General features: G+C 43.7%; 1 protein-coding gene across 2 annotated transcripts in view; it reads left to right on the top strand.

The window, feature by feature from the left end:
- AGAP2 (ArfGAP with GTPase domain, ankyrin repeat and PH domain 2) overlaps positions 1-21,690 on the top strand; it is a 296,663-nt gene that overhangs the window by 248,192 nt on the left and 26,781 nt on the right. The window contains exons 12-14 of one of the 2 annotated variants that reach the window (XM_089692695.1): positions 15,671-15,814; positions 16,991-17,050; positions 19,578-19,726. In XM_089692695.1, coding sequence (XP_089548821.1) covers positions 15,671-15,814; positions 16,991-17,050; positions 19,578-19,726 — 353 coding nt within the window. The remainder of the gene's footprint in view (positions 1-15,670; positions 15,815-16,990; positions 17,051-19,577; positions 19,727-21,690) is intronic. The other variant, XM_089692703.1, reaches the window with a different exon arrangement.

The following is a 21,690-nucleotide window of genomic DNA, read 5'->3' as shown; positions in this document are numbered from 1 at the left end:
TACAGTTCTCTGGAATTTTCCCGATTCATAGAGGCCTGCACCCGAGGAAACATTACATACTGATAAGTACCCTGGTATGAGTGCTGGAGTGTTTTTTAGAATATACATTATGTAAAACCATTCCTGTTTTGGGAGTTGTCTCATTGTTGCCCATCTAGTGCACCTGTTGTTAATTTCATTACCACCAAAGCAGCTGAAACTGATTAACAACCCACTCTGCTACCTAACTGACCAGATCAATATCCCAGGAGTTTAATTGACTTGATGCTATACTCTGATTAAAAATTTTCCTTTAATTTTTTTGAGCAGTGTACTTCAAAATGCCAAAGATGAAGTACATTACAGTGACATGTGGAAAAATAGGTCTAGAGTACAACTGGGCTTTTCTCTTTAAATTGCTAACTCTCTACAGGACAGATCTGTGCTCAGAGACCTGGAGGACTGACCTGAGATTCTGCACCATTGGGCTGTACCAGTCCTCCTAGCAATTGTCACCAGTTACACCAAGACCTTTGCTTCTACACCAGAGAGAACAACCTTGCCTGGATTTGGAGTCAAAATCAATCACTTCATTCTATCCACTCATCTAGTTGACTTTTGAATTTTGGAAATTAAAGAGGCATATTGAAACACAGTATTTTCAAACATACAAATTACATTAGCCTGTAATCTCATAAAATAAAACCAGCCCCTGGCACCTTTGCATCTTTTTGTCTATCATGGCAGCTAACAGAACCAATAGCTGAATAACATTACACAAAAGTCAAGCATCTCCATTCCTGTACAGGTGCTGATGTGTATGCAGGGGACCATTACATATGTAAATGTGACTGGTGTTCAAAGCTATTGCATGTAATTCCACATTTTATTTTGTTGTCCTTTAAATCATTTTGCAGTAAACAGTTTAGTTAAGTTTTTTTTCTATTTCATTATTGTGCGCTTCCTTTTGCTCCATTTATAACATTAGACTCCCTTGGTTCATTGGCAAACAATAGCATTGACATTTACCATTGATCTACTTTCCCCTATTTCATGTGTGAAAACTGTAGGAAAGACAATATTTTCTCTAAGCAACCAGATTCTTGTTTACATGTTATATTTTACATGAGAAAAACGACAGCTGGAAATCATGGGTTTCTATGGACTTTAGAGATACTGTTGTTTAATTTTATATAGTCCAAAGAAAGTCCCATCCAAAGTGTCCAGGATAATGAAACCACAATTCTTCTCCAATTCTTGTATCCAAAGTACCACCAACACCAATCAGACACCCAAGGTGATATAAGGATGGTCTCTTACTGACTCTCCATGACCCTCTTAGACTAAAGAGTGGTCTGAAAGAGTTTGTATGATCTCTCAGGTGTCAAGGTCCTACTTTTTCCCAGAGGTTATGTTACTCCATGTGCTGGCATCCATCTTGGATTTATGCTGAGCATGGTGGGAAGCTTTTATGCCTTCAGGTCTCTGAGGTCCATCCCCCAGAGGGGTGTGGCTGAGTACATATAAGCCTGTGATCCGCACATGCTCTTTGCACTTGTGTCTTTGTCTTGCTACAGCTCTGTGTATATGCTCGTGACGCTTCTGGTATTTGACTCGGCTTGTGACTAGACCATTCTCTGTGTTTTCCTTCGATCTGACCTTCCGTTGCTGAACCCGGCCCGTGACCTGTGATTCTCTGTCTACTGTTCTGTACTGTTTTGTCCCGTTGTTGTTGACCCAGCTTGCCTGACTACGCTATTGTCATTCTCACCAGCTACACGCCATTGGCGGTGGCCATTACCGCAGCCGGGGTGTCTCGGGGGCCGTGACCTGGTTCCTGGCTGCGTCAAGTCCATCCCCACCATCAGGGGCCCTGGTGAAGGGCAGCCTGGGACTTAGACTCCGCGCCCTGAGGGACTTCGGTCTGTTGGTGGTGGTTGTCGTCAGCCAGTGCGTTACCCTGCCACTAGGCCTACCTGTCCGTTCCACAGCCCTGCCCTGACATTACACAAGTGCCATGAATCCTGACGGTGCAGGTACGCCTTCACTTCCAATGTTGGTCGCCAGACTGGATCAACAGGATCTCCTGTTGGATCAGTTCGCTCAGGCGTTGCAAACTCTGTTGGCACGCACCGCGCACCTTACTCCTGGTGTTATTGGGCCGGTTGTCACTCCGGTGGTCGCTCCCGCTGCTGTTCCGCTGGTTGCGCCTACCGCCGCGGCTGCTGCGGTACCCGCGGCGCCCAGAGGTATGACTGGTTCAGCCCCTCTTCCACTGCGCTTTGGGGGTGAGCCAAGTCAGTGTCGTGGTTTCCTCAACCAGGTGGGGATTTACTTCGAATTAATACCCCACGCTTTTCCGACTGAGAGGTCAAAGGTGGGTTTCCTAATATTGCTACTCTCAGACAAGGTATTGGCCTGGGCGAATCCCTTATGGGAGAGGAATGACCCAGTGATTCACGAGTTTTCCGGTTTTGTCGATGCCTTCCGTAGGGTATTCGACGTACCGGCTCGCTCCGCCTCGGCTGCCAAGCTGCTCATGTCTATGCATCAGGGTTCACGGACCGTTGCCGAGTACGCCATAGAGTTTCGTACCCTGGCAGCAGAGGTGGGTTGGAACAATGAGGCTCTGGTGGCTGCGTTTTCTCAGGGTCTTTCTGATGCATTGAAGGACGAGATCGCAGCCAAGGAATTGCCTGTGGAGCTGGAAGCACTAATTTCCTTCCTGATCCTGATTGATACCAGGCTCAGGGAGAGGCCTTCACTCAAGGAACGCCTGCGGAGGCCTTCCAATCGACTGGCACCTGCGTTTTCTGTCCCACCCATTCCTCCCTCTCCTCCCACGCCTCCTGGGGATAGATTGTCTGGTGGTGAGCCCATGCAGCTGGGGTTTGCTCGCCTTTCCGAGGGAGAGCGGGCCGCTCGGCGTCAGGAAGGTCGCTGCCTGTACTGTGGTCTTGGTGGGCAATTTCGGCGGTCCTGTCCGGTCCGTCCGGGAAACGCTCGCACCTGAGATCCTGTCGGGGACAGATCTTGGGTGGAGTCTCGTCCCCGGCGTTCCGCAGAGATAAGCCACTGATCACCGTTGTCCTCTCTTGGGCGGAGGGCTCAGTGATGGCCCAGGCGTTGGTAGATTCTGGGGCCGGCGGGTTGTTTATGGACAGCTCGTTTGCTGCCCAGCACTCCATTCCCCTGCAGGCTCGAGTTACCCCATTGGTTCTCGAGGCGATAGATGGCAGGCCCCTGCAACCACCGCAGGTTACCCACGAGACTGTACCAGTGGAAGTAGCTATTGGGGCTGTTCACAGGGAGTTGGCCTGTTTTCAGGTGATTTCTTCTCTGCACTAGTCGGTGGTTTTGGGGTATCCCTGGCTCCAGATGCACAATCCAACCTTCAATTGGCAAACTGCCGAGATTCTCTCGTGGTCTCCACAGTGTGGGGCCGGGTGCATCCGTGGGCCGGTTAAGGTGTTGTGTGCCTCCTCGGACTCTGCGTTGCCCACTGATTATGGGGAGTACCAGGACGTGTTTGATAAGGTACGCGCTGGTGCCTTACCTGCTCATCATCCTTACGACTGCGCCATATCCTTGCAACCCGGTGCCACTCCTCCACGTGGCAGGGTGTATCCTCTCTCGGTTGCGGAGAATAAGGCCATGGAGGAGTACGTTGCGGATGCGCTTTCCCGGGGGCACATTCGTAAGTCTACTTCCCCAGCTGGAGCGGGCTTTTTCTTTGTAAAGAAGAAGGGTGGTGAATTGAGGCCCTGCATTGATTATAGGGGTCTCAATCGAATCACCACTAAGAATGCATACCCGATTCCCTTGATTACTGAGTTGTTCGACCGCCTTAAGGGGGCAACAGTCTTTACCAAACTTGACCTTAGGGCAGCGTACAACCTCGTACGGATCAAACGGGGATGAGTGGAAGACCGCGTTTAACACCAGAACCGGCCACTACGAATACCTGGTGATGCCCTTCGGGTTGTGTAACGCGCCCGCAGTTTTTCAGGAATTCATAAATGATGTCCTTCGTGACTTGTTGCAGCAGTGCGTGGTAGTTTACTTGGATGACATCCTGGTTTACTCTGCCTCCATGGAGTCCCATATCCAGGATGTCAAGCAGGTGCTGCAACGATTACGTGAGAACGAACTTTTTTGTAAACTTGAGAAGTGTGAATTCCATCGATCCCAAGTTGCTTTTTTAGGCTACATCATATCTGCGGAGGGATTCTCCATGGACCCTCAGAAGGTTTCGGCGGTTCTGCAGTGGCCTCGTCCCAATGGTCTTCGGCCCATTCAGCGCTTTTTGGGTTTTGCCAACTACTATCGGAAGTTCATCAGGAACTTCTCCACGCTGGCAAAGCCTCTCTCAGACCTAACCAAGAAGGGCAGTAATCCTCACGAGTGGTCATCCGAGGCCATTGTAGCTTTCGAGGCTCTGAAATCCGCCTTCGCTTCGGCTCCGATACTGTCTCATCCCAATCCTGGATTGCCCTTCGTCCTTGAGGTCGATGCATCCGAGACGGGAGTAGGCGCTCTCCTGTCTCAACGTCGGTCGCCCGATGGACCCCTACTTCCCTGTGGGTTCTACTCCAGGAAGCTTTCCTCTGCAGAGTGCAACTACCAGATTGGAGATAGGGAGTTGTTGGCAATCATTCTGGCTCTCAAGGAATGGAGGCACTTGCTCGAGGGCTCCGCGGTTCCGGTCCTCATTCTTACCGATCATAAGAACCTGACTTATCTTTCGGAGGCCAAAAGATTGACACCCCGTCAGGCCAGATGGGCCTTGTTTTTGTCACGGTTCAACTATGGGGTCTCCTATTTGCCTGGTTACAAGAATGTCAGGGCTGATGCATTATCGCGGCAATACTCTGAGTTGTCCAGGGAGGACTCTGAGCCAACCTCGGTCATACCTCTAGATCAGATCCTGGCTGCCATTCGCACCAGTCTGACTTCTCCCCTTGGGGAGCAGATTTTGGCGGCTCAAACTGACGCTCCTCCCGAGAGACCGGAGGGTAGATGTTTTGTACCCGAGGGGTTGCGCACCCGTCTGCTGCGTACTTACCATAACTCCAAAACTGCCGGGCATCCGGGGAGGAACCAGTTGTCTTGGGCCGTCTCTCGGTTGTTCTGGTGGCCAACTCTCCGTGCCGACATCGCCTCTTATGTAGCGGCATGTTCGATCTGTGCCCAGAATAAGTCTCCACGGCATCTTCCAATGGGTCTTCTGCAACCCATTCCCAATGGGGAGCGTCCTTGGTCACACCTGGGCATGGACTTTATTGTAGACCTCCCTGTGTCTCGGGGTCATACGGTCATTCTCATGGTCGTCGATCGTTTTTCCAAAATGTGCCATTGTATTCCACTCAGGAAATTACCAACAGCGCAAGAACTGGCCACGGTCTTTTCCAGGGAGATTTTTCGCCTGCATGGGTTGCCCAAGGTGATTGTCTCGGACCGCGGGAGTCAGTTCGTGTCCAGATTCTGGCGCGCCTTCTGCTCCCAGTTGGGTATTAGTCTCTCCTTTTCTTCAGCCTACCACCCGCAGTCCAATGGGGCTGCAGAGCGTTCCAATCAGGCCTTAGAACAATTCCTTCGGTGTTATATCTCGGACCATCAGGACGATTGGGCCGATCTCCTGCCTTGGGCAGAGTGTGCCAGGAACTCAGCGGTCAACTCCTCCTCCGGGATGTCTCCCTTCATGGCCAACTATGGGTACCAACCCGCGGTATTACCTGAGAGGTTCTCATCACAGGACATTCCGACTGTGGAGAACCATCTTGCTGCCCTGCGTTCTTCATGGGGGCAGATCCAGAGGGCTTTGAGGGACTCGGCTCAGCGTCAGAAATTCCAGGCTGATCGCAGACGGTTGCCCGCTCCTTCATACCAGGTCGGCGATCGGGTGTGGTTGTCTACTCGTAACCTCAATCTTCGGGTGCCCACACCCAAACTAGCTCCCTGTTTTGTCGGTCCTTTTCGCATTCTCCGCAAGGTGAATCCGGTGGCCTATGCCCTTGCCCTTCCACCTGGGATGCGGATCTCCAATATCTTTCATGTATCACTGTTGAAACCTCTGATCTGCAATCGCTTCACTACCTCTCTGCCTCGGCCCCGTCCCATTCGGGTTGACGGTCATGAGGAGTATGAGGTGAGCCGGATCCTGGACTCTCGATTGGTGCGCGGTCGATTACAGTTCCTGGTTCATTGGCGCGGTTATGGTCCCGAGGAGCGTTCCTGGGTTCCTTCCACGGATGTCCATGCTCCTGCCCTCCTCCGCGCTTTTCATACCCACTTTCCTCAGAAACCTTTTGTTGAGCCGCGGAGGGGGAGGGGCCCTTGAGGAGGAGGTACTGTCAAGGTCTTACCTTTTCCCAGAGGTTATGTTACTCCATGTGCTGGCATCCATCTTGGATTTATGCTGAGCATGGTGGGAAGCTTTTATGCCTTCAGGTCTCTGAGGTCCATCCCCCAGAGGGGTGTGGCTGAGTACATATAAGCCTGTGATCCGCACATGCTCTTTGCACTTGTGTCTTGTGTCTTTGTCTTGCTACAGCTCTGTGTATATGCTCGTGACTCTTCTGGTATTCTGACTCGGCTTGTGACTAAGACCATTCTCTGTGTTTTCCTTCGATCTGACCTTCCGTTGCTGAACCCGGCCCGTGACCTGTGATTCTCTGTCTACTGTTCTGTACTGTTTTGTCCCGTTGTTGTTGACCCAGCTTGCCTGACTACGCTATTGTCATTCTCACCAGCTACACGCCATTGGCGGCGGCCATTACCGCAGCCGGGGTGTCTCGGGGGCCGCAACCTGGTTCCTGGCTGCGTCAAGTCCATCCCCACCATCAGGGGCCCTGGTGAAGGGCAGCCTGGGACTTAGACTCCGTGCCCTGAGGGACTTCGGTCTGTTGGTGGTGGTTGTCGTCAGCCAGTGCGTTACCCTGCCACTAGGCCTACCTGTCCGTTCCACAGCCCTGCCCTGACATCAGGGTATTCAACTCCCTGCTACCAATGCGTTTTGTCGTCAACAGACATCTTCCGGGACAAGGAAGATGTCTTTTGATGAGGAAACGCGTTGGGCAGAGCCTCTTTCTGACGTCATAGCGCTTTTCCACGTTCTAGGAAGTGTTTGTGGATGCCAGTCTGGTATAACTGTATACATGCGCATGTATTTTTATGTCAAGTGAGTGCAATTTTTTTATTATAATAAAGCTTTTAAGAGGTTTTACACTATGGAGAGGCTTTCTTTTGTTCACTTTGCACAATAGATATTGTGACAATCGGTTTACATATTTATGAGTGACGGTGTTCCTGGGTTCCATTGTTATGGTTACTGAAGGGGAGTTGGACGCCCTGAGAGATCATACAAGTGCTTTAAGACCACTCTTTAGTCTAAGAGGGTCATGTGGAGTCGGAAAGAGACCATCCTTATGTCACCTTGGGTGTCCAGTTGGTGTTGGTGGCACTTTGGATACAAGAATTGGAGAGGAATTTTGGTTTCATTATCCTGTTTGCTTTGGACGGGCTTTCTTTGGACTTTTTATTATTTGATTCATAGTTGTTTTCACAAATTTGAGCGCAACACAGTCTATGATTATTTGTATTCACTGGGTGGGGTATTTCTCTAGTTTGCGTTTGCTGCTATTAGTAGATGGTTTTATTCCAGAACACTAGTGCGTGGTTTCTTTTATATTTAGTTTAATTTCATATATCTGAGGACCATTTTTGTTTAGAAAGATATGTTCTTTATGTATATGAAGAATATTATTAAAAATCGATTAAAAATCGATTAAGGTGAAGGTTTGAATGCTTTTGAATTGATGAACTAGCCATCCAACTGGGAATTTCAGAATCTTGTTTTCAACAGTTCCCATTTTCTTGTTTACATCATGAGTTTAGCACCACCTAGTGAACAAAGAGGTTATTCATGGTTATGCAGAGTGTGTTCTATTCTGCAAAATTGATTGTGTCTGTACTCTTGGAGTGTGCAGTGTCGACATGTAGGGAGGCCTAATTATGGATCTCTGGTAGTAGTTTTCCACTTTGGTTTCTAGTTCACTTTGTTTGCAGGGGCTGCAGTTTTGCCTGGCTTAAAAAAAGTGTAAAAAAAAGTCTGTAATGGAAACCCTGCAGGAGCAACCTGCAAAGTCTCTTATTTTCAGACTCCCTCTGGTACTAGTTGTGTGGCCCTCAGGCATCAGCATCTAGTAATCAGAATTTTTTCACCACCTAGCTGCTTACTCAGAAGTGATCAGAGCATGTCCTTAAATATTATAATGATATGCATTCCTGGATGGTGGCTTTGCATTATGTCCCTGTGTGAAAAGCCCCGTGGTACCCCAGTACCTGCACTGCAGGAACTACAACACTGTATTACGGTGTCCACACTGCGAGAACAAGAACTCAGTGTGCTACACTTGCCTTTTGGTCTAGGCCTTCTACCTTTGCAAAAATGCACCTGTAGGCGAGGGTGACATCTCCTTCTGTCTACATTCAGAAAAGATGCTCTTGCTCTGAACTGGAGTGACTTTTTTTTAGATAATTATCATTCCCCTGGATCTCCTGAGCAGAATAGTGATGTCATGTGTAGCCTAGTTTTGCAGAACACAGAGATATGGTAAGTATAGGATCCAAACTTTTCATTTACAGATACAGTTTTGCAATAATATGAATCAATTATTTTTACAGGGGCCCAGATCTTATAAAAGGACCCTGTATAGTACTGCAAAGTCTGCATTAAATACTTTTGCTTTATTTCCTTTTTTTTTCAATAGTTTTTTTTTCTCTAAACTTTTCAGATATTGTAGGAGACTGTACATTTATTTTAAACATGTCCAGTAAAAAAAAATAAAAAAAATAAAATTTTGTCATAAATTGAGGCCAAAATGTATTCTGCGACATGTCTTTGCTAAAAAAAAATCCCAATACGTGTAAATGAATTGGTTTACATGAAAGTTATAGCGATTATAAATGGTGATATAGATACTGGAATTCTTTTTACTAATAATGGCGGTGATCAGCAACTTATAGCGGGACTGCGGAACTGCGACAGGCATTTTGACACTGGAGGGAACTGACTTGGTGTCACTGACACTCCCATCCCCAGTGATACCAATACAGTGATCAGTGCTAAAAAAAAAACACTGACAATGTACTAATGGCACTGAGTAGGAAGGAATTAACATGAGGGGGTGATCAAAGAGTTAACTGTGTACTGGGAGTGTTTTACTAGGGGGTGAGGGGGGGTGTGCTTTACTGTAAGCACACTGTTCTGAATGGCTGTGCACAGCCATTCAGAGCAGTGTGCCCAAACCGACAGGGAGGAGGACTGCTAGTAAACAAAGCAGCCTTCCTCCCTGTCCGTGATTGGCACTGGCAGGTAATTATCGTCTGGGACCCGATGATTGACAGCTGCAGCTGCGAATGGCGGCGTGGGTAGGGAGCGCGTGCAGCTCACACATGCCCCCTACCCACAAATGCAAAATCTCGTATATATACGTGATTTTGCACACCCGTGCCACCCTGTAGCAGTATTTCTGCTACAGGGTGACTCAGAAGTGGTTAAACTGTAAAGAGCAAAAATGCAGGAGCAATGGCATGTAAATACTAGGTAGTCTCTTGTAATGTGTGCTAAGACTCAGGTTTCTGCTGCAGGTCCCCAGTCTCCAAACACACCTGTAGCAAGCCGCCAGTCTTTAACTATCTTTTTTGGCCTGTCTGCTGTCTTTGACTATTAATCTGACTGTCTTCTGTAGCATTACACATACTTAATATTATATGTAGCCACCTTTTCTTGTTATATGACCACCACTGAGTCTGACATAGGTGCACAGCTATTTGCAAAGTGTGGAGTTGTAAATGACTGTAGTCATTAGAAATTAATTATAAAACACAATACATCTGATAGGTGAACTAACAAGTTATAGATGTATTTACAAAAGTATTTTGTTGCATAAATGCAGCTGAACATCTCCAGTAATTTACATGACTGACTTGCTACTTAGACATCTTCTTTTCATTTGTTTTTGTTTTTTTAGCATGATCCCATCTGGATTATAAGCATATGAAAGGTTATCATCTCTGTTGGAATGCATGTTTTAATTATCTCTTTTCAAACAGCCACACTAATTGTTTTGGCTGCTTTTTTTTAATTGTAATGAACTGTCTCACAGCTGAATATTTTTTTGTTCTCTCTTCCTCTGAAAATCATCTTGTCACCTCATTTGTTTATTTGGCTTGCCTAAAATCTTTAATGTAAAAAAAACAAACAATACAAACAGATGGCAGATACAATCAAGACACATTATTACCATATTCTGGCCTTGAAAACTAGAGGAAAGTCATAAAACTGGTATTGCCTATAGCAGGGGCATTGAATTAAAATTTACCAAGGTCCAGACAGTAAACATTGCAAGCATCAGAGGTCCAAATCTCAAGCAGGGCCCTGTGGTGCACTTTTGTGTGCGCCAAACCATGTGTTCCTGGGGTGCAATTTTGAAAAAAAAGGGTAGGGGACTTCTTCAGGTTTCTAGCAGATAGTGCTGACCTACCTACATCGTGTGCACCAAATGCACATGTACAGATCTGATCCAGTGTCCTCAATCCCCACTGCACATCACAGTCATTCACAGTAAGATCCCTCTTGATGAGTGTCCTCAACTGCCCCTTTACATCACCCCCTCCACCCCTTTCACAGTAGTGTTCTTACACTTCCTTGACATCAACCCCCCCCCAACAGTACTGTCCTCTGCCCCCTTCACTGAAGAGTACTCTGCCCCTTTTTACATCCCCCCCATGTTACTGTCCTCAGCCCCCAGACTACTGTCCTCAGCCCCCCCATGTTACTGTCCTCAGCCCCCCTCCATGGTACTGTCCTCAGCCCCCCATTACTGTCATCAGCCCCCCCATTACTGTCATCAGTCCCCCCATTACTGTCCTCAGCCCCCCATGTTACTGTCCTCAGACCCTCTCCATGTTTCTGTCCTCAGCCCCCATGTTATAGTTCTCAGCCCCTTCCACTTTAATGTCCTCAGTCCCCACAATCCACAGTTCTTTGCCCCCCCCCACATTACTGTTGTCAGCCCCCCCACATTCAGTTGTCAGCCCCCCTTCCCCCTAATGTCCTTAGCCCCTTTAACTTCACCCCCCCCCCCACTGTTCTACCTTACACAGACAGTAATTGACAGACAGTAATTGATTACTAGGAGTGCCCTTCATCCTAGCAACCAATCACCTGCTTGTTAACTTCAGGCAGCTCCATCCAGAACTGTCCTGTCTCCTGCTGTCAGCTCTGTGAGGATGAGCGTGAGACAGCTGGGGGAAGAAAATGCTCTTAAATGGCAGGACTGCATGGGTCCAGATGGGACAGTGACTAAGTCCGCATCCGGACCCTGGTCCGCCATTTAGTGATGCCTGACCTATAGCAACCAAACATTTCTATTCTTCTTCTTTATAGTGTTTAATCCAAATGAGCCAATAAAATATTGGGGCTACCCAAAAAACAATCCTTTTGTCAACAACATTTTTTTCAGTATTGGGTTACAGCCCAGCTCCACCTTAATGAAAAAAGGTCCTCAACACTAATTTTCCTGCACATGGTAAATTAACTGCTTTGTGGTCTGGTGCCAGTCCTCTTCCAGTGCCATCCAAGCCATTTTCTGTGAGTGTATCAAGGACCCCTCCCCTTGGATCACTTCATTAATAGGCCTTAGAGTGGCAAAGGAGCGCTGCAATCAAAAATGCTCGTATCACTACTCAGCTATTTTCTGTAGCATTCAAGTCCTGCTCTTTATCCAGAGGAATAGGAGGAGGAAGAGCAGGAAATCCTTTCCCCCTGTATATACCAGATTAGCATTACCATCTGCCTGGTATTTTACCAGCCTAGTCGGCACATTCATTTTTTTTCCAAACTTATTAATAGAAATTTGACTGTATCTGTACAGGTGAAACTCGAAATATTAGAATATCGTACAAAAGTTAATGTATTTCAGTAATGCAACTTAGAAGGTGAAACTAATATATGAGATAGACTCATTACATGCAAAGCAAGATAGTTCAAGCCGTGATTTGTCATAACTGTTATGATTATGGCTTACAGCTCATGAAAACCCCAAATCCACAATCTCAGAAAATTAGAATATTACATGCAATCAATAAAACAAGGATTGTACATAGAACAATATCAGACCACTGAAAAGTATAAGCATGCATATGTATTCAGTACTTGGTTTGGGCCCCTTTTTCAGCAATGACTGCCTCAATGTGACGTGGCATGGAAGCTATCAGCCTGTGGCACTGCTGAGGTGTTATGGAAGACCAGGATGCTTCAATAGCGGCCTTCAGCTCTTCTGCATTGTTCGGTCTCATGTCTCTCATCTTTCTCTTGGCAATGCCCCATAGATTCTCTATAGGGTTCAGGTCAGGCGAGTTTGCTGGCCAATCAAGCACAGTAATCCTACGGTCATTGAACCAGGTTTTGGTGCTTTTGGCAGTGTGGACAGGTGCCAAGTCCTGCTGGAAAATGAAGTCAGCATCCCCATAAAGCTCGTCTGTGGAAGGAAGCATGAAGTGCTCCAAAATCTCCTGGTAGACGGCTGCGTTGACCCTGGACTTAATGAAGCACAGTGGACCAACACCAGCAGATGACATGGCTCCCCAAATCAACACAGACTATGGAAACTTCACACTGGACTTCAAGTATCTTGCAGTGTGTGCCTCTCCATTCTTCCTCCATACTCTGGGTCCTTGGTTTCCAAATGAGATGCAAAAGTTGCTCTCATCAGAAAAGAGGACTTTGGACCACTGAGCAACAGACCAGGTCTGTTTTTCTTTAGCCCAGGTAAGACATTTCTGACGTTGTTTGTTGTTCTGGAGCGGCTTGACAAGAGGAATGCGACATTTGAAGCCCATGTCCAGGATCCCTCTGTGTGTGGTGGCTCTTGATGCACTGACTCCAGCCTCAGTCCACTCCTTGTGAAAGTCCCCAACACTTTTGAATGGCCTTTTCCTGACAACCCTCTCCAGGCTGCGGTCATCCCTGCTGCTTGCGCACCTTTTTCTTCTACACTTTTCCCTTCCACATAACTTTCTATTAATGTGCTTTGATACAGCACTTTGGGAACATCCAACTTCTTTTGCAATTACCTTTTGAGGCTTTCCCTCCTTATAGAGGGTGTCAATGATGGTTTTCTGCACAACTGTCAGGTCAGCAGTCTTTCCCATGATTGTGATTCCTACTGAACCAGACTGAGAGACCATTTAAAGGCTCAGGAACCCTTTTCAGGTGTTATGGCTTAATTAGCTGATTAGAGTGGGACACTTTGAGCCTAGAATATTGCACCTTTTCACAATATTCTAATTTTCTGAGATTGTAGATTTGGGGTTTTCATGAGCTGTAAGCCATAATCATCACAATTATGACAAATCACGGCTTGAACTATCTTGCTTTGCATGTAATGAGTCTATCTCATATATTAGTTTCACCTTTTAAGTTACATTACTGAAATAAATGAACTTTTGCACGATATTCTAATTTTTCGAGTTTCACCTGTATTTTTTCCCATAAATGTGGCAACATTACTTGGGATCCTGAGTTCAGTTCTCCCTAAGAACATTGTGTGAATAGAGTTTGTATGCTCCCTCTTTAGTTTTTAGGGTTTACTTTGGGTACTCAACTTACAACCCACAACCCAAATAAATACTAATAAGTAAAATGACCTCTGTTCACTGTGACCCTAGTGTTTGGAGATAATTTACTATATGAATAGAGAATATTCACTTAGCAAAATAACTGTGTTTTTAAATTGCCCTGCACATGACTGGGTATTCATGTGAACCTAGCTCTACTTTATTTACTAAGCTAAGTGAAAATTTACTTTACTCATAAAAATTCACTTCACTGTGTGAAGATTCTGCTATGCTTTAAAGTTGATCCAGGGAATATCCGATTGCCTCTCGGGGATCAGTAAGGAAGTTTTTTTTCTCAACAGGAGCAAATTGGATCATGCTTCTCTGGGGGGTTTTTTGCCTTCCTCTAGATCAACTTTGGGTATAGGATTATAACTTTTTTTTTTTTCTATGGTTGAACTGGATGGACTTTTGTCTTTTTTCAGCCAGACTAACTATGTAACTATATGCTTTAGTTGAAGGAGTCCATTTTGTATGACTTGTTTGGGAAAATTACATAAAAGGGCTACAATGTAGGCTGGGACTGAAATTAATAATATCTATATATTGTAAACGTGACATGGAGTTTGTTGAAACCATAAAAAAGTCACACTCACCTCTCCCGTGATTTAGCACCAGGTGTCCTCACCAGTGCGCATCTGCCTCAATTTCATTGTTTCACTTTGAGTGCCAGCCACCACCAGTCAGGAAACTGGTTGGAGCTATGCTTCTGTAATGTGTTGTTACCCTTCTGACAAGCCCTATCCTGCTACAATATTTACCTACGTGTACCCTATTCCTCCTGTGTCCTTCGTGTCTGCCTCTAGCTACCAGTGACTTTGAGGGTGCTCCCACTCCACCTGCCATCTATTGGCTTCAGTGTTAATAAAGAAATCCAAGCACTAAGTCCCAAATAGTGCATGTGATCATAAATCCCCAGCAGCCGTTATGAACACTTGGTGTAGTGACAACATGTAAAGTCAGAAAAAAACAGGGCATAGTAAATAGTGGTGTCCAAATAGAAAATCCATTTGGAATGTGCTGTAGGAAAGCCACACACCCATAGGTTTCTATAAAGTTTATTCCAAAGTGTATTCCAAAGTGTTAACAGTACTAACATCAGAAATGTGCACTGTAAGCGGTATCGATTTACCAGACTCCGTGGCTGTAGTGGAACATCTGCCGGCCCTAGATGGACTAATGAACAAAGATCCAATTGTCAGGATGTGCGGAGGACCGTTCACCTGGATGTAAAGCTGGTCTATCAGTAGCGGGTGCCGCGAAGAGAACTGGGAAGTTGCTCAGGCAACTCAGGCTGCACTGAGCATGTCTTTTATAGGGAAGCAGACTGTGTGGTGGGCCATGAAGTGATGGAAGGGAAGGCAAATATAAACTTGAAGGCAGCAGAGAAGCCAAACAACACATGTGAAAGGAATACAGGTCTAGGAGAAGCACTGCAGAAAGTAGGTTAAAATTACACAGGCAGGAAAACTGCAGGCAAAATCATGACACAAACCTCTCCTGAGATCCTGAGTTTCCTCTCTGGCACACTCAGAGCTCCAGCACTACAACCAGTCAGGAGACAGTTCTCCTAAACAGCATTACGGCCATTCAGCAGACAGCACTCCTGACTGGTGCAGACTTAAGTTGTGAAATAATGCATAGCTCATCATTTGAGCAACTCACCACTGTTTCTTCCAAGCCCCCTCTTACTACAATACTTACCTGTAATTACATACCTCCTGTAACTTTTGCGTTTGCCTCCACCCTCTGGGAATCTGACTTCAAGTGTGCTCCTAGTCCCTGTGTTATCTAGTGACTCCAGTGTGCCCAGTTTTACTGCAAAATTACAACCTGGTTTTTAATGAACTCACAAAACAATTCATGTTGATGCTCTAGTCTTATGATCTCTATAAAGAATGAAGATGTTCCAAAAGTATATTCCTTCATCAGATTATAAACTGATAACATTGGCTATAAAATAGAGACTTATGTCATGTTGATGTGGATATTTTACCTCTTTTAATAGAGAGCAGCTCCACTGGGGATGTGATTTCCAGCCCATCCAGCAACAAGGAGCCTCCACCATCACCACTAAGTGACAAAAAGAAGAACAGGAGGAAGAAAAATATGACACCCTCAAAAACAGAGGGCTCAGCAGGACAGGCAGATGGTATGCTATTTATATTTGTGTTCTGGCATTTCATACAGTCAGAAATGCTCATTTACTAGCTGCAAGTACCAGAGTAAAAAAGAACATTGTATTTCTGAACTTAATACCTGTTGATCCTGATAGATATGTTGAGCTTCTAACTCCATTTTGTAAGTTGAAAACATTGCCTCTTCTGCAGTGAAATCCTAAGCAGTAATGTTATCCTTGCTCAGTTTTCCTGGACTAAATCACGCCCCACCTCTACATGTTATTAGGATGATGAATGGCGAAGATGTTTTGTAGTCCAGCAGGGTTGACAGTACTGGTTGGGATTTCAATGTGGCATAGACAATGCTGTTGGCTTACCGCAGGACTCTAAAAGCTCTTTGCATTTCGGACAGATCAACATATATTTTAAAATATTTTTGAAGAGGCAAAATATGGGGAGATGTAGTGATACTGCAAAGATGTACTGCAGAATGTTTGTTTTTTTTTGCTTACTTCCTCCTTGTTCTGTACCTCGTGTTTTATGTGCTACTTAAGCCTAGTACACACAATCAGAAAATTGAACAAAAAATACCGCTTTCTAAGTGATTGTACGATAGTGTGATCATTAGTAGACAGCTTTTGTCTGAAATTTTTTCGAAGGGACAAACACGAAAATGTTTTTTGTACGATACCATGTCGTACAATATTCCTTTAATCAGTACAGTATTTGTCCAAAATTGGAAGACCACGCATGCTCAGAAACGAAAAAATACACTACAATACAATACAACACATTGCATCACTTCTAAAGTTGTATTCTGTCATACGAGAATTTTCGTAACTTTAGTAACCTCTTCATTTTCGATATGAGACTAGCATGCAAAAAAAATGGACTATCATTTGTCCAATATTCCCATCGTGTGTACTGGGCTTCAGACAACTAAAATCTTTGGATCTGCATCATCATTCAATGGTTGTCAGACCCAGAACTAGAATGTGACCTATTTGGTTATCTTGCTGCTTTTCTAGAGCTATTGCATCGTGCGCGTACAGCTATTGTGTGGTTATTTAGATCTTTCCACCCTAGCGTGTAATGCTCACGATGTGTCTGATATGTCCTGATATCTGCCTATGCTTTAATTCTGCCATTTTCTTCTCTTTCTTTCTCCCTTTATTCTTTCTGCTTTGCTCTCTGGGATCACCTTCCAGCCAAGCGCAAAATGTGGAAATTAAAAACATTTGGTAGTTTAAGAAACATTTATAAAACAGGTAAAGAGGATAAAAAGCTGTATTTTTCTGTCATTCTGGGTGGTGGGAACTGTGATCTGTTTTTTTTTATGCAATATGGCAGAGCAATGTAATGTGTACTCAATGATACCAGAGCTGCAAGTTTCCTTTCTGGTCTTTCTCTAACACTTTATTCCTCTGAATACCAATCTTATTAATCCTACTAATTTATAACAACAGAAGAGAGGGGAAACATGGTACCGAAACATGTTACCCACAGCACTCAGCGCTTGTCAGTGATGTGCTTGTCAGGATGTGACGCTACTGACAGGCTTAAAGTGTATGTCAAGCCAAAGGCTGTTTTCTAGTTTTGGATAGATTGGTAAAACTTTCAAACTCCTGTCAGATTTTTGCTGCTATCTTAGGCTGTGTTAGGCAGATATAACCTCTCTGTCCTACTGACAATGGTTCCACCAGGCAGGAAGTAAGGCAATAGGGACACAATCCGAATTTAAAATCTGACAGCAGTTTTAACCTTTTCCAACTCTACTAAAGAAAAGCATTTTTATATTAAACTGTGTTGCTGTTGGAGAATTCCTCTCATTTCCTGTATTGTATAACATCAGCAGGAAAGGAAGTGAGGGGAAATCTCTCTCACTAAGCCCTGGATAGCAGTAACATCCTGATAGGAGTTCTAACCCTTCCCCACTCTCTAAATTAAAACTTAAAAAAGTAGTTTGGGCCAGACATAAAATGGTATTCAATAAAATAGATGGATTACTTTAAAGCCATTCTTTAATTTATTCATTTTCTCGTAAGAATTTTCAGGTCATGGATAGAAAGACTACTTAGAAATTGAGGGTTTTTTTTTTTTTTTTTAGCATGGAATGGACACTTTACCACTGAAAGCTTTATTTTCTCATAAATAATATTTAGCTCACAAACCATTATTTTACCATGACCTCAAATGGCTCCTTCCTTCTTTTCAAAAGACACTTCATGGAAATTCTGTCACCAGAGTGAAGCTAAGGGCGTTATAAGGAGTCATGATTTTAATAGTCAAGATACCTAAATTATACCTAAATAATGTGCTTAGGATAAAAATAACGTGTTTATGGTCAATTTAACTGTCTGATATTGCTTTTAATGAACTGAAAAATCCAGTTTCAAATGTAAGCCGTATTTGTGCACTTGCGACAAAAACAATTGGGTACCGTCCGTGATACTTTTTTATTTGCACTAACATCCAATTTTTCAGGACAAGTTTTCGGGGTATGTCCCATCAAGGTCCAAGCAGTTTTGTCACATTGTAAAGGAAAAAAGGAGCACATTGCACACAGTGATGATAATGTGTGTTATGCTTTTTGACTGTTACCTATGCATTTTTGTCTATAGCCCCTAGCCCTGCATGGCCCAAGGCTCACTGCAGTAGTATATGAATTGCTGAAAACTGGTATATTACCTGCAAGAACCAGGCCATGTCCAGACAAGTATGCAAATCACCTTCAGAAGGGCCAAGCCATGCAAGTCAGACTGGATGAGCAACTCAGCTGTGAGTTACCTAGTTCCCGAGGGCACTAGTGACCCATAATCTCTTAAAACCCGTTGGTTGAATTACCTATTTTAAAGTGTACTTTTTGAAGAGAGCAAGTAGTAATGGTGTGGCAATTTCAAAATGCTAAATCAGCCTCAGCTACATTCCTACTCTTTGCTGATTCTAGAGGAAATTTGTTTTTTTGCCATTACCATGTTATTTGTGTCACACATCAAGGTATACCAAAAGGCAAAATTCAAGGAGAAAATTTATGTTACCAAATGCAACCCATCAGAAAACATATAATACTGCTTTACGATTGCACTAAAGTGAAATCTGAAAAGTCACAATGGAATATCACACCTTGCACATCATTATCATTCTTTATACTATTATGACATATGCCCGGAAGAGCTGATCTGTCGGAGTTAGCACCATATAGCAAACCTAGCAGGGCTTAGCATTACTAAGCATCCTATACATATTTTACAGGAGAAAATGCTCTTGAAGATTTGTTCAATTCTATAATCAAAAAGAAAATATCCATAATGTTGTTTCACAGTGAAAAAAACAAACTGAAAAATTATTCTGCGATTTATGCACCCAGCAGGATATATAAACCTGATTTATGTAAAAAGAAAGTACTGTTTCTCTAAGCTTTTATGTACATAAATGGGTCCTATACTTTGTGTTGTTAAGATATAGATTTATTTAATGCTGTTCATGGAGGCAAAAACTCACACGGATACCCAATTATTACTGAACAATTGAAATGCCATATAGTTACAGATCTTGTTCCCACACTGTTTAAATAAGGGATATAATTATTCCTGTGTATGTTTGATCTTACTGAACATTTAATAGAGGGAGCCATTACTAAACTTCTTCTGCAGTGGAAGTTACTGAATATTTTTCACTAAACACCACTAATCAGAAAAATAGTGTTGCTGTATGTGCAGACTATTGATTGTAGTTTGAATATGGTTTTATATAGAACACTGATTTGTACCTTATTATTCCAATTTTATTCTAAAGAAGAGAACTTTGAATTCATCATTGTATCAAGTACTGGACAAACATGGCATTTTGAGACTGGCAGTTTTGAAGAAAGAGATTCCTGGGTACAAGCTATTGAAAGTCAGATCCTTGCAAGTCTACAGTGCTGTGAAAGTAGCAAAAACAAGGTAGGATTCACACCCTGAAAAAAAGGGGTATATCATTTATGTAATGACATCCTAAAAGGTCAGTCCACCCAAAAATAGTATTTTAGTTGTAGTCAGAGCCTAGTAGGTTGAGTCAGCATATGATATCGTATATGTCATGGATATTACAACAGTCAAATCACTTTGCTATAATTCCATATTTTGTTTTTTTCTACCTTGCTGTTTGGGTGGTTCTTTCCACCTTTGTATGTTCCACCCTCTCATGTGTGGTTAAATTCAACAAATGTAAAGACCCTGGAAGTCAAGTGCAGAGATCTCACCAACAATGTCCTTGAGAGTCATAAGACACCTCCAGTGTCTTTAATTCCATATTATCTATCATAAACTGAAATATCACTTTTGGTATGCTGACCTTTTAAAATTAAAGCAACAGACACCCCTAAAAAGCCACAGAGAGTCATTTCAATCTGCAAACTAAGGACCCCCTTTCTGTACCACAAGTTAGGTGTTCATATCTGAAATCTTGACTTCAAGTTATTTATCTATCTATATGCCCTTTATAGATTTGTGATCTAGTGCTTCAAGCAGGTATATACATTTTATCCACAGCCTATGCAAAAAAGAGACAGCTGTTATGAAGAAACTTTATTCAAAATTATTTCCATATGGCATATGTAGGTGACAAGTACAAACTAGAGCTGGTTACTGTAAACACATTAAAGTGGTTGTAAACCTCAGTCCTGGAATCTGAACAAAGCACAGATATCTGCAGTGTTTACTTGTCTATCCCTAAAGCTCTAAAGCCTAGTACACATGATCATAAAATCATGCAAACAAATACCACTTTTGAAGCGATCATACGATAATCTGATTATTATTACCCAGCTTTCATCCGAAATTATTTGAAGGGACGAGCACAAGACTTTTTCTCGTACTATACCAGATCACACAAATTTAATTTAATCAGTACGGTTTTCATCCCAAAATACAATTCAAATACAATACAACACATTACATCACTTTCAAACTTTTATTTTGTCGTACAAGAATTTCCGTAACTTTAGTAACCTCTTCACTTTCACTATGAGACTAGCATGCAAAAGAAAACAGACAATCATTTGTCTGATATTCTCATCATGTGTACATGGCTTAAGTGTCATTTATCTGGTGCTTCGTTCCTCTGTACACATGGTAAAATGTTTTTTGTTGGGGGGGAGCTCAGAAGAGAGCTTGTCTATTCACAACATAGCTGTGTGCAGGGGCGGACTGACCATTTGGAAACTCGGGCACTGCCCGAGAGCCTGGGGTCAATAGGGGGCCCCATGAGATGCCCCTGGTACCTTTTTCATAGGCTTTTTTGAGTTTGGGCAAGGACACAGGGGCCCCATAATCCCCTATTGCCCGGGGGCCCCATGAGTTGTCAGTCCGCCCCTGGCTGTGTGCTGTATGTGTGTGAGTGTGCGTGCGTGTGTGCTTGTGTGCGTGGGGGGGGTCCCTTTCCTCCAATCAGCTCTCACAGAGCTCTAAGTGCAGCTCCCGTCTCCACCTCTGTGATACTGACAAATGCAGAATCATCACTTTTGAAGGGATGTACAAAAGAGAGGACTGCAGATAGAGAAGTAAAACTTAGGAGTATTGTTTTCATCCCTGTTTATCACCTGAGGCTATTCACTTCACTGGGTATATGTGACAGTTTACAACCACTTTAAGAGATTCACTTATAAGATCTTCTAAAAAAAAATTGCAGAATATCCCAGTAATAAATATTAGTAAAGTTTGATGCAACTTTGTGGATGTACATGAAGGGTTGACAGTTCACCAGTGCTCAACATAGTGGATAAATAGGAGTATTAATGTAAATGTATTTTAAGGCTATATAAGGTAAAGCAATCCTCTGTTTTATATTTATATATATATATATATATATATATATATATATATATATATATATATATATACATATACACACATCTTCTTCTGCTAGG

The sequence above is a fragment of the Staurois parvus genome, unplaced genomic scaffold (genome assembly GCF_062004578.1).
Source record: "Staurois parvus isolate SC_StPar_1 unplaced genomic scaffold, SC_StPar_1.0 ptg000023l, whole genome shotgun sequence".
Classification (NCBI taxonomy): domain Eukaryota; kingdom Metazoa; phylum Chordata; class Amphibia; order Anura; family Ranidae; genus Staurois; species Staurois parvus.
The sequence above is the reverse complement of the archived record's forward strand: the minus strand, read 5'-3'. Positions and strand labels throughout refer to the sequence as shown.